The 12,625-nt window shown below is 42.4% G+C and overlaps 1 protein-coding gene across 2 annotated transcripts in view; it reads left to right on the top strand.

The window, feature by feature from the left end:
* The window catches only part of BPIFC (BPI fold containing family C), a 38,405-nt gene that overhangs the window by 8,439 nt on the left and 17,341 nt on the right, over nt 1–12,625 (top strand). For both annotated transcript variants that reach the window (XM_073213794.1, XM_017664106.3), the window contains exons 3-7: nt 2,288–2,408; nt 6,773–6,901; nt 8,051–8,206; nt 8,331–8,394; nt 10,540–10,600. In XM_073213794.1, coding sequence (XP_073069895.1) covers nt 2,288–2,408; nt 6,773–6,901; nt 8,051–8,206; nt 8,331–8,394; nt 10,540–10,600 — 531 coding nt within the window. The remainder of the gene's footprint in view (nt 1–2,287; nt 2,409–6,772; nt 6,902–8,050; nt 8,207–8,330; nt 8,395–10,539; nt 10,601–12,625) is intronic.

Genomic DNA, 12,625 nt, shown 5'->3' with positions numbered 1-12,625 from the left:
GGATGGAAGGAAGGGAGGAAAGAATGGTTTGGGGGCCACTCCTAGTCCTTCCCCAATACCTCATCTGGCACAAGGAATGTAAAATTTATCCATTTTGCATGATTATTATGTGAAACATGATGTGTGTAGAAATGCATACCTGGAATGTGCATATGTGTAAGTGTATGTGCATGTGTATATGTGTATCATATGTTTTGTTGCTGTATGGATGTGCTAATGTGCATAGAAACAGGTATCAGAAATAGTATTAAACTGTTAACAGTATTAAAGTTGTGAGAACAGCTTCTTCCACATTCAAGAGCAGAGCAGTTAAGAGGCAGATCTGAAGTCAGTCCACAAGGGTGTGAATCTTAGTTCTGACCCTCTCCTTGTTACATGGCCTTGGGTGGGTTTTCTCATCTGGAAAATGGGGATGATGATAATAATGGTGCCTCCCTCGAGTGTAAAGTGAGGATCCAATGGGCTCACCTGTGAAAATACTGCATGGAGTGGTGGAAAAATACAGGTCTTGATGTCAGAACCATTTCTTGAGCATCTGCCCTGGCCAGGCTCTTTAATATGTGCTTTATGAGTCCTAGGTTGATTTAATTCCAACAACACCTTACAAGGAAAGTGTAGTCATTTTATAGAGGAGGATTCTGAATCTCAGAGAAACTGAACTGAATTTCCCAAGTCACACACCAGAAAGGCGCCACGGCAAGATCTGAACTCAGCACCAAAACCTAAGCTCTGCCTTCTGCTCCCCATTCCTCCAGCGGTAATGACACTAACTAGCTGGGCTTTGGGGCAGGTTATCTCTGAGTCTCAGCGGCCTCGTAGGTGAAACAGGGATATATGTCAATGGGTTGCTGTGAGGATCAAAGGAGAGAATGTATGCAGCATGTAGACAGTCCTGGCCCATAAAGGCACTCAATACAAATCAGCTGTTACTGTTTTTACCTCATCGATTATTTATGCCCCCACAATTTGCCAGAAAAAGATTTGATGTTAGTAGTAGCACCTGCAAGATATTTATTAAAATAATAACTCAGATAGTACCAATATAACACTATTATGTTATCAGATAATAACAATAGTATCTACCCATGGGGTTATGGTGGGAAACACATGAATTAATGGATGTAAAGTACTTGGAACAGGGTCTGGCAATAGCGAACTTCCAGCAAATATTGGCTACTGTTATTTTCACATGTGTGAGCAGATCCCTCCACAGTTAGTAATGTCCCCATGTCACAGATGAGGGAAATGAGGGACTGATAGATTTTGTACCTTGCAGAGTCACACAAGCTAGTGAGCAACAATGTTGGGACTCAAACCTGAGCTGTCTGATTGTGCCTTTGGCTCCATTTTTGCATCCTTTACATCCTGTCTTCACATCCCCCTATAGCAATATTACTCATGGTATTACAGAGAATAAAATCTTCTTCATCTCAAACAAGGATAGAATAGATGAAAAAGAGTATATACTACCAAGTGAGGGATAAAGGCAAGGCCATGGTGAAAAGGGCATTCTTCTTTACTGTGTAAGCCTTGCTCCAGCTGTTTAACCTGGAAGAGGGCCCTTTGTTCCCTATCAACTCAGAGAAATGTGTTCTGTGCTGCTACTGTATAAAAGCCAGTTTATTCCCATGTTAAACAAAAGCTCTGGTTACTAACCATTGTGGAGCCCTGGCATCCTTTGAGAATCTGATGATAATGTGGACTCATAATGTACAGACACACAACCCACTCACAGCATTTTATTAGAATTCCATGGGGGTTTGAGAGCCCACAGTGGTCTATGGACCCCAGGTCAAAATTTCCAAGCTTAAAGAATCTGGGGGTAAAAATAGGAGAATAACTTTCTGGAACTGGCTGTAATAAGGCATGCATTCTGGAATGAAATTGTCCAGATTTGACTAGTGGGTCCCCAAGTTCTCTGCTATGTGACTTCGACAAGATTTAACCTCTTTGAGGCTCAGTTTCATTCGTAGAATGTGGGTAATGACAATATCATGTATTTCTCCTATCACGCTGCCCTGTGATAGCACTCTTTAGCCCTGGCCTCATAACGCACATCTCTCATGCTGACAGCTCTGAGGTCTGTGGCAATTTCATTAGCTTCCCCGAGGACTAGTGTTTGCCTCTGTAAAGTAGGGACAATAATATCCACTTTGTAGGGTTGCTGTTTTCTAGGTTTTAAGAGCATATCTTCTTTAATTAATTTCACTTGTTTAATGTTTAATGATATAAGGCCATTATCATCTTTACTATTATCAAATAAACACTTTCTCTGGTTCCTTCACAGGCATTCAAGTTGGAATGGAGATGATTGAGCAAATGGTCAAGGAAAAAAACATCCCAGATTTACAAGGTTCTGAATCTCTTGAATTTCTGAAAGTTGAGTATGTGAACTACAGTTTTTCAAAGTAAGTAAAAGAGAAGAGCAGTTTTAGCAGTGAAATTAAGTGTTTAAAATCTCAGGGTTGTAGATATGCCACCATGTGTTCTGGTATAACACCAGGACCTGCAGAGAAGTTAACCAACCTTTTGTAAGAGGCTCATCAGATAAACGACCCAAGAAGGACAGGGTCTTGAAGTTGACGAAGGGTATGGCCCTTGTGTCAGGACCCCTGGGCCTGAGACATATCTCTGCTGCACATGAGTTGTGAGCACCTGGCAAATCTGCTCAGAGTCTCAAAATGTCCTTTCCTCTTTCCTAAAATGAGATTCTAATTCAATGCAGTTGTCAGCTATAACCTCTTGCCCCTTGAATTCTAAATGAAATTCTTGTCCATTCCATTGCTATCCCCACCCCTATAAACCTAGATGCAGAATACAACCAGTCTCAAAACCAAATCTACTCTCATCGTGTCTTTTCTTATTTTAGTAAAGTTTAGTCAAGATTTTAGAGGTCACAGGGTCTAGAAATTCTTAAGAATGGGTCACAGGACACACGGCCTTCTTCCCTCTCGCTTTGTAGACCTCCCTGCCTTCTCTGGAGCAACAAAAATTTCTTCCTCTGGTCTCATGCATAGCAGTTCTACCCACTCCTGGGTACCAAAGAATCTTCCTTCATGCTCTAAATGCTTCTCAAAGTCATTTTCCAACCAACAAATTTTTCTTCCTAAGAGGTCTTTTGGTGGCAGCTGTAATATTTTCTAACAGTAATAAAATCAAATGTCAAAGTCAGTAAACAGTGAAAATTGAATAATGTAACAACTGTGGAGATAGTTAATAAAACTGAAACTACTGTATACTAATTAGTTGATGTCCATGATGATAGCCGTGTCAGACCAATGGAATCGCCACCTTGATTCAGATCCTTGTTTCACTCAGTTCAGAGTTTTGAGATTATATGAATTAGGAAGAAAGTTCAGTAGAACATAACAGAAAATTCCAATGGCTGAGATGTAATATGGGTTCATTTTTGTCTCAAGAAACTCAAAAGAAAGTAGTTGTTATTTGTGGAATCTAAAAACAGAATGAACAAAATAGCCATAGACTCATAGGTATGGAGAAGTGACTAGTGGTTACCTTGGGGGAAAGGATAGAATAGGTGGGTGGGAGGCACAAAAATCCAATCATAATATAAGCTGTTCACAGGGATGGTAGCACAGCATGGAGAATATAGGCAATGGTTCTGTAACATCTTTCTATGTTGACAGTAACTGTACTACTTGAGGTGAGGGTTTAATAATGTGTGTAACTGCTGAACTGTTGAATACTTGAAACCAATGTAATATCATTTATCAACTATACTTCAATTTAAAAAAAAGAAACAGTGGAGAAATCCTAGGGAAACCCCATGATTTCATCAGAATCCAGCCTTCTTATATTTTTCTGTTCTACCATCCTTAGCTCTGGCTTCTAGCCTCAACATTGCCTCATGGCCCAATATAGCCACCACAGCTCAGCTATCAAATCCACATTCCAGGCCCCTGAAAGGAGGAAGAGGCAAGGGTAAAAGGGCTCTTGAAAGCTGAGTTAGTCTCCTCCTCCTAATGAGTTATTCTTCGAAGCTCTACTCTAATAATACTCTGCCTGTACAATAATAGACAGACTTAGTCATATGGCCACACTTATTAGCAAGGGAGACTGGAAAATTAGTTTTCCAACCAGACAGGTTTCTCACTGAGCAAACTCAGGGATGTTTGTGAAAGAATAAGGGGAAATGGATGTTCAAATAGCAACTGGCAACCTACCCATAGTTGCCAACAAAAGCCCTAAAGGCAGTGTAAGGCAAGGACGTCATTGTCCATCTTGAGCTCAGTCTTAAAGGTCAGCAAGAGTCATGCTTTTATAAGGAATTCTCTTTGATTCATTATTTGCTACTGTGCATTATCAATCCAGTGAGAAAGCCCTGCTACTCCAACCCTTAGGAGTAATAATTTCCCTGCTGCCAATATAAAACCAAGATATTTTGGGGGAGGTTGGGGGTATGATAGTGATCCAGGGGAAACTCCTGGAAAATGGTTTGGTTGGTACTAAAGTCAGGCATTTAACAATCATTCATTGAGCATGTACTATGTACTATGTACATTTATTGAGCATGTATCTATGTACTAGGGCTTTGCTAGTCATGGGGAATATAGTAGTGAATGATACAGATATGTTCCCTGCCCTTAATGTACAGTGGGAGAGATGGACATTAAATATATGTTTATAAAATTAAATACTTAATTACAGTGATGATAATGCACAGCAGAAAGATTAGGGTGAATCCACATCAAGTGTGGGTTAAAATGAGAAAACAGGTATTCTCATGCTTTGCTAGTGGGAGTGATAAACTGGTACAATAATGAGATCTGTGCTACCCAGTCACTGTTAGCCACATGTGGCTATTGAGAACTTGAAATGTGACTAGTGTAGCTGAGGAACTGAATTTTTATTTATTTAATTTAATTTAAAAACTGATATTCAGTTAGTTATTGGAAAACTGTTCAGTATGCTTGAACAATTTCAGTATGTAAGTTTACTTTTTCATTTGAAAATTTTATCATCTAAATACAGGTCAAGTATTTCTGATGAAAATTCAGTGTCTAGATTGAGGTGTATCTCAAGTATAAAATACCTTATTTTGGAAAAAGGAAAATAAAATATCTCATGAATAATTTTTATATTGATTACATGTTGAAATGGTCATATTTTAAATATATTGGGTTAAGTAACAATTATTAACAAAATCACCTTTACCTGTTTCTTTTCCCTTTTTTATTGCGGTTACTAGAAAATTTTAAATTAAATATGTGGCTCACCCTATATTTCTATTGGACAGTGCTAGAATCTTTTCTTAATGCATGCACTTTGACTCAACAATTCCACTCTTCAGCATCCCCCCCTAGAGAAACATACATAAACAGCATGTATGAGGCTGTTCTCTGTGATTGTTTATAACAGAAATACTATAAATAACCTAGGTGTCCACCAACAAAGAAAGGATTTTTTTTTTAATGATACATCTACAGCTTGGACTACTCTACAGCGTTCACAAAGAATGGATTAGACCTATAAGTATGAAAAATAATTCCAAGATATGTTAAATGTATCGCCTTACCCCTCTTCCTACAGTGGACCTCAGGATGTGTGACAGAGAATAGGTAGCAAAGGATGTAACACAGAGGAAATAGCAAATAATCATCCTTATCAGTTATCACATTTATGTTTTGTATTTTTCCTAATCCTAGTTCATAACAATGCCTTTCTCCCATGCAATAATTATACACAGAGGATCTCATTTTGCCTTACTTCTGAGTAACACTTCAAGTGCTTGACTGAAAGACGTTAGGTGCCTTATCCAGGGTTGCACAGCTAACACAAAACTTGGCTCCAAGTCAAGCACCTTTTGCACAATCCCTGAAGTGGCATAGCCTAGTGGTAAAGAGTCCAGGCTGAAGACAGATGGGGGAGAGCTGCAGGTCTGGTTCCACCACCTATATATGACTTCAGCCAAGGTTCTTATTGTCACATCTCTGAATTGCAAAACATCAACAATCTCATAGGATTATTGTGAGGATTAAAATGAGCTGATGCATATAAGGTTCTTGTTACAGTGCCTGGCAGGTAGTAATTGCTCAATAGATATTCATAATAATAACTTATCATAAAGCATATGACCATCTACCTATACAGACTACATGTAACCCAGATGTTCACAATAATAACTTGTTATAATGCATGTGGCCATCCACCTCTGTAGATAACATGCAACCCACTGCTTCCTAATTACCTGTTTGACAGCCCAGAAAATCCTAGGGGAAGTTTACACCCTAAAATGAATTCTCAACTAGGGAAGATGCTGATCACATAAAGGGCATTTGGGAAGAGGAAGGCACCCTTTCAATTGTCCCAATGATTGGGCAAGGGGGGGGTGGGGACTACTAGTATTTAGGTGCACACATGACAAATATCCTGCAGTGTATATAAGAGTCCTCTGCAAAAGTAGTCGTCCCATCCAAAATACTAATAGCATTCCACCACCGAGAAACACTGAAACAGCTGAGAAAAATAATGATGGCCACGTTGTACCTTTTTCATCCTTAATGCAGCTAACGAAGTAGGTTAATTATTTGCAAATTTGCTTCTGAACTTTCTCATTTCCTCCTTCAACTAGTCAAAGGGGCTTTCTAGGAGGGATTTGAGGGGCATCAGAGGACCATGCCCAAAGGCAGTGCTGCAGACCCAAGGCTCCTCCTCTAGAGGAATTCAGAGCTGCCTGTTGCATCTCTGGTTCTGCCTTGCTTAAAGGTGTGCTAGAAGTATTGCACTAACTCTTTTGTTTCTTGTGTTACAGCATAAAAATCAATGCCTTTTCATTTCCGAATACTTCACTAGCCTTCGTGCCTGAGGTGGGAATCAAGGTGCTGACCAACCACGGTACTGCCAACATCAGCACAGATTGGGAAATCAAGTCTCCGCTTTTGTGAGTATTCCATGGAAAAGGCTGCTGCTCTTCCGAGAGAAACAGAGCAATGAGCATGGGTATAAATTTGCTGGTTTTGACATCAGGCTTCTTTCCCTTAGCCAGCAGCAGTCTTCATCAAGAGCACTTCTTTCCATGAGAGATTTGAACCAAGATATCTGCTGGGGAGAAGGGGCTGAAAAGCATGCTTCCCTTAAAGGCAGAGCAAAAGGTCCCTTAAAGTTTCCTAAGAGCTAGAAAGTCCCTGACTACTGAGGGAATGTCTCTACATTTGATACCCTCAGTCAGTCACTGTATGGTCTTGGGCCAGTCATTCAACACACTTCCCCATCTGTAGGGGAAACTGATGGGAAATGCAGCCTTCCTACCTCACAAGGAGGTTGGAAGATGGTAATCAGCCTGAGTCCAAATTTTCCCCCACCAAAAGGCCTATAGAAAGGAAGGGTCAGATTAAAGGCATGCTTACAGGCCACCTCCTATGTGCAAGTCACTGTCCTAGGCGTATTTAGATCTGCCTTGGTTGCCCCAGAATAACACATCCTTCATCCTCTTGGTCATTCAACAACCATTTATTGCACGCCTTCTTTATCCATTTATAAATGGTGCTGGGTCCCTATCTCAAGAGCTCCAGTCTTATAGACTTTAGAGAAATGATACATTCTTCCATAAGTAATATAGATTCACATACTCATTCAGTCATATATTGAGTGCTTATTCTGTGTTCATCCTGGGAACACAGAGATACAAACAACATACACTCCACTCCCTCAAAGAGTTCAGATCACATGTAAGTGTCACTTTCCCATCTATGCCCCCCCCTAAATAAGGTGCAGCCAACTTTATCCCTGAAGTTCCCTCTCCAAACAACTGTTGCATATAAATGGTGCTCAATGTGTGCTGAACCACTCTGGGGCACAAACACTTAGGATGAAATAACTGCGAGGTCCCTAAACCTGTCACAATTCTCATACCCATTACTTCATTTGTTCAGTCAATGTTCATTCAGCACCTACTCTGCTGTAGGTGCCAGAAATCCAGAGGTGACAAAGTTCCTGGCCTGTGGGAGCTTACAGTCTGTGGGTAATCAGTGAAATGACCCATCTCCACCCTTGTCCAGCCTCAGTAACCTGGCACTTTGTCTCTGAACAGCCAAGACACAGGAGGAGCTGATCTCTTTCTCTCTGGGGTCTACGTCACTGGCATTGTTATCCTGGCCCGAAATAACTCTGGTCAACCAATCCTGAAGCTCCAAGACTGCTACGCCCAAGTGAGCCATGCCCACGTTTCATTTTCTGGAGAACTCAGGTAACAAGAGCACGGTGATGGGTAGTGGCTCGTCTGGGCTGCATTCTCGGGCAGCGTCCAGGGGAGGTTTATAACCAGCAGATACAGTCTCTGAGTAAGCCCTATTTTTCCCTTTTGTCCCTAGTGTCCTGTACAACTCCTTTGCTGAGCCCATGGAGAAACCCATTTTAAAGAACTTAAATGAGATGGTAAGTCTTTAGAGATTACACAACCATGATGAAATGCTTCAGTAGCAGTTCTGCCATGCTTTAACTCATTCAGAGTCAGTGAACCTTTATAGAGCACCTACTGTGCGCTAGGCACCACCCAAGACACTCTCACATACATTATCCTTTGCAACTAGATAACAGTTCCTCAAGTGCCTACTATGTGCCAACACAGCTGTAGGTGCTGGGGATGCAGAGATGAATAAAACAGCATTCCTCCCTCAAGTGCTTGCCACAGAACGAGCAAACAATTGATAAGTTTATTAACTCTGTATCCACTGCATGCCCAGCACTAGGCTAGAGCCTGTTGGGGATGTGAAAGAATAAACTTATCTTCTTAGAAAAACCCAACTCAGGCGTGTATAACAACAACTGAATGAGTATTTTTACATAATTACATTATCATTAAACTGAACACCAGGGGTTCAGAGGAAGTGTCCTAGGAGATATTTTTTAGAGGATATGCGGACTTGTACAGTCTCCTACAGGCTTAAACTGAGCCTTGAGGTATAAGTAATATTTGGATAGGTAAGGAATGGGGAGGAAGAAAGGATATTTTCAGCCAATAGAAGCAACATAAGTTAAGAGGGTTTCCAAAGCTACAAGTATCTCAAACACTACAAGAAATTAGTGTTTGAAGAAGGGGCAAAATGGAATTAGCTGTGTGCCCTATTTCCAATCCCGACCGCACCTTCCCAGAACCCTTTATCTGTATTTTGGGAGAGACAAGAATTGGGATGGGGAGGACTGGAAGAGAAGGGAGGCTTCTTTCCGCAAAAGAAAGGCAAGAACAGTGTCTGGTAATCTCGTCCTTCCTCATGCTCAGCTCAGGGCTTGGTAGGCAGTTGTGCTTAAAGAATGTCAGTGAGGAAGCTAGCATGCAAAAACATTGGGCAGCTTGTCCAAGGAGGTTGCCCAGCTGGTCAGGGGACTCTGAAGCATCACTGTCTCTCTCCATCCTTACCTGTCAGGTATGGCCTGCCAGGGAGTGTGCATGTGAAAGAGTGACTGAAAGTGCCGTCACATTCAAGGCCCTGCCCGCCACCATTCCGCTGTCAGAAAGGAGGCTGGCTCTTTTAGTGTCTGACAGGAGGCCAGTAGTTAAGTTTGCCTGGAGTTTACATATGACTGAGAGATCAGATGCTTTGCTGCTAGGTCTCCCTCTGTGCCACTGGGAGTAGAAAGGATTGCTCAGACCACAGCTGTCAGGCCAGATTTCAAGTCCTAATGACATAGCTCCTGTAACTCGCTTATCATCTCTAAGCTTTGGTGTCCCCATCAGTAAATGGGACAACAGTGCCCACCTTTCAAGGCTGTAGTGAGGATGAAATGGGAGTAAAAACAATAGCTAACACTTACTGAATGCTTACTACAAGCTGGGCAATTCTACGTGGATTACCTCAATTTCTACTCACAGCAACCTGATGAGATAGATTCACTTATCTTCATGTCATAGATGAGGAAACTGAGGACGGAGACTACAAGTAACCTCCCAAGGGATTCAGCTTCTCCCAAGCCTCTGCTGGCAACCACCATAGTGAGCGCTAAGCACACGCCTGGCACACAGCAGGCCCATCCGTATTGATAACCTTCCTTCTTCCTAAAGATGTGCTTGGGTCTGATTCAAGACTGATTTTCTAATTCCAAAAAGGGTTTCTGATCCTCATAGACACCTGATCTAATGGGCTTTCAAACCAGCCCAGCAGGAAAGTGAGGGCCCGGGCTCTGACCACTCCCAGCAGGGCGTGGCACTACTGACAGAGCAGCTCAGCTCGGTGGCAGAAGGATCCTGTGGTCAGGAAAGGCACGGCCTTTCTGCGGCACATTCCTGATACCACTGGCCTAGACCGGGGTGCACGTCCTGTCATGCCACAGAAGGAAAAGCCAAGGGCTTGCTCTTTTATTGGGATAACTGGGTGTAGTCTGCTTGCTATGAAGTTTAGCCAGCATTCAATGACATGCCACCCATGCCTGCATAACTTGAGGTTTTATAGGCATCAGCTAATTTAAGGGAAAGCCTTGATGACGAAAGGGAGAATGTCTCCTAACCAGAAGGCCTTGGTTTATAGATCTAGGCCCAGTACAATATGATATAACCTGCATTTTTCTAATTCCTTTTATGGCCAGCTCTGTCCCATTATCACAAGTCAGGTAGAAGCACTGAATGCCAATCTCAGCATGCTGAAGGGTGAGTAGTAGAACTGTTTCTTCTGGGTTCTCTTCCCACCTTCAAACCCTGATGCTCTTCAGTTCTGCTTTCCGGTGTTGTGCAGCACTAGCTCTCAGTCTGCTTTACTCTCTGCAAACCAGAGCTGCGGGAGGGTGTGTGTGAGGACACAGCCTGTGTATAGGGCCGGCTCCTCTCTACTGCTAACCGACTTCTCTGCAGAAGGAGGGGCTACAGGAGATTAATGCGGGTCAGAGAATTACACTCTACAAACTTTAATCCCAGCTCTGGCACTAAGCCCATCCTCTTCAGAATGATTAACACCAATCTTGACCAGGTTTTCCCCTGGTTCTAACCCCTTCAGTGGCTCCTTGCTTCAGGATCAAGGATCAAGTCCTAGTGCCTTAACATGCACAAGCCCCACCTGCCACCCTCTGGCTCTCCTTACCTCCCTGGGCTTCATCTTGCCCCTTTCTCTGCTCCAAAACACAATGTGCTTCTACTGCCCTCACCCTTTGCCTTTATTCATGCTGTCCTTCCTGCCTGGAAGAGCTTTCTCTTCCCTCCGGCCATGTATTCATGTAATAGATATGTATTGAATACTAATTTCTTTGCAGCACTGAGCCAAGCCCCTGAGAGATACAGTCAGAACTTCAGGGTTTGTAGGTCATCACGGAGACTGGCTCTTGGTCTGAGATGGGGAGTCTTTGGAGAGTTCTAAGGGAGGCTTGCACGATCTGACATACAGGTTTAGGAGATCACTCTGGCTCCTGTCTATTAGTAATAGACAGGAAGGAGGGAAAGAGTAGAAGCAGAGAAACCATGTAAGAGGCTACTGTAGGGCCCCATACAAGCAATGATGGCAGGTGGCCTCGATGGAGTGAGGACGATGTGGAGGCGTGCTCGGGTTCTGCATGTACTGCAAAGGTACAATGTTATTTGCTGACACACTGAATGTAGGTCATGAAGGGAGTCAAAGATGGCCCCAGGTTTTTACCCTGAGCAACTATAAAATCAGAAGGACAGAATTACTACTTACCAAGAGGGAGAAGACTGTAATAATAGGTTTGTAGTAGGACTGTCAAGAGCTCAATTTTAGATCTGCTCTTACTATACTGTTATAATTTCCTGTTTGTTTATCTGTCTCTTCCTCTAGACTACCAGTTCCATGAGAGCAGGGACTTTGACTTACATCTGTGTCCCCAGCCTCAGGCACAGTGCCTACCTGACCCACACTAGGTTAACTGATATTGGATAAATGAAGGGATGAAAGGAGATGGGTGGCTACACAAGTGGATGGATGAATAGATGAAGATGGATGGGAAAAAAAGAATGGATCAGAGAGGTATGAAAAGAGGAAGAAGATATAGTGAGAGAGAAACCAGTCAAGGATTCCTGTGTCCTACCTTGCCCTTGTTGAGAGTGACAATTTGAAAGCATTTTTAAAAACAAGAGCAACATAGGTAGTATTGTTCCCTCACCTTGGCAAGTTGCTTCATGTCATCCTGTTTCTCACCACCATCTACAGAATAAACCAAACACGGCATACAAGAAGAGAAGATATGGGACTCACATACATTCCTCTAAAACAGGGAGGAAGTCTCCATATCACAGAAGACATGGTGGTGCTGAGGGAAGCAGCTGTGCCAGGCCAAGTCAGGGACCTGCGCTCTGCACCACTGTGTGTACACCTGTCACACTCTGAAATCCACGCTTCCTGCAAACCCCACCTCCTGTCCCCAGGTCCTCTGGCCTTCTGCTTTGCTCCAAAACTGATGATACACAAAAATTAGTTGAATTAGTAGCACTGTACATGAGGATTTTCTTGGCCTCTCCAACTTGGGGACTTTTCTTCCTTTCTATCTGTCTGTTTTCTCTTTCTCTCAATATTTCTTTTTAAAATTTATTTCTAATTACAACAATAATACATACTCATTATTAAAAGACAAAGTCCTAACTACCTAGAAGGCTGTAACATAGAACTTGAAAGTCTCTCATTATATCAACCTAACATATATGGCTTAATATTGATAAGTGACTTTTGTT

The sequence above is a fragment of the Manis javanica genome, chromosome 10 (assembly GCF_040802235.1).
Source record: "Manis javanica isolate MJ-LG chromosome 10, MJ_LKY, whole genome shotgun sequence".
NCBI lineage: Eukaryota > Metazoa > Chordata > Mammalia > Pholidota > Manidae > Manis > Manis javanica.
Note: the sequence above shows the minus strand (reverse complement) of the source record. Positions and strands in the feature narration are given on the sequence as shown.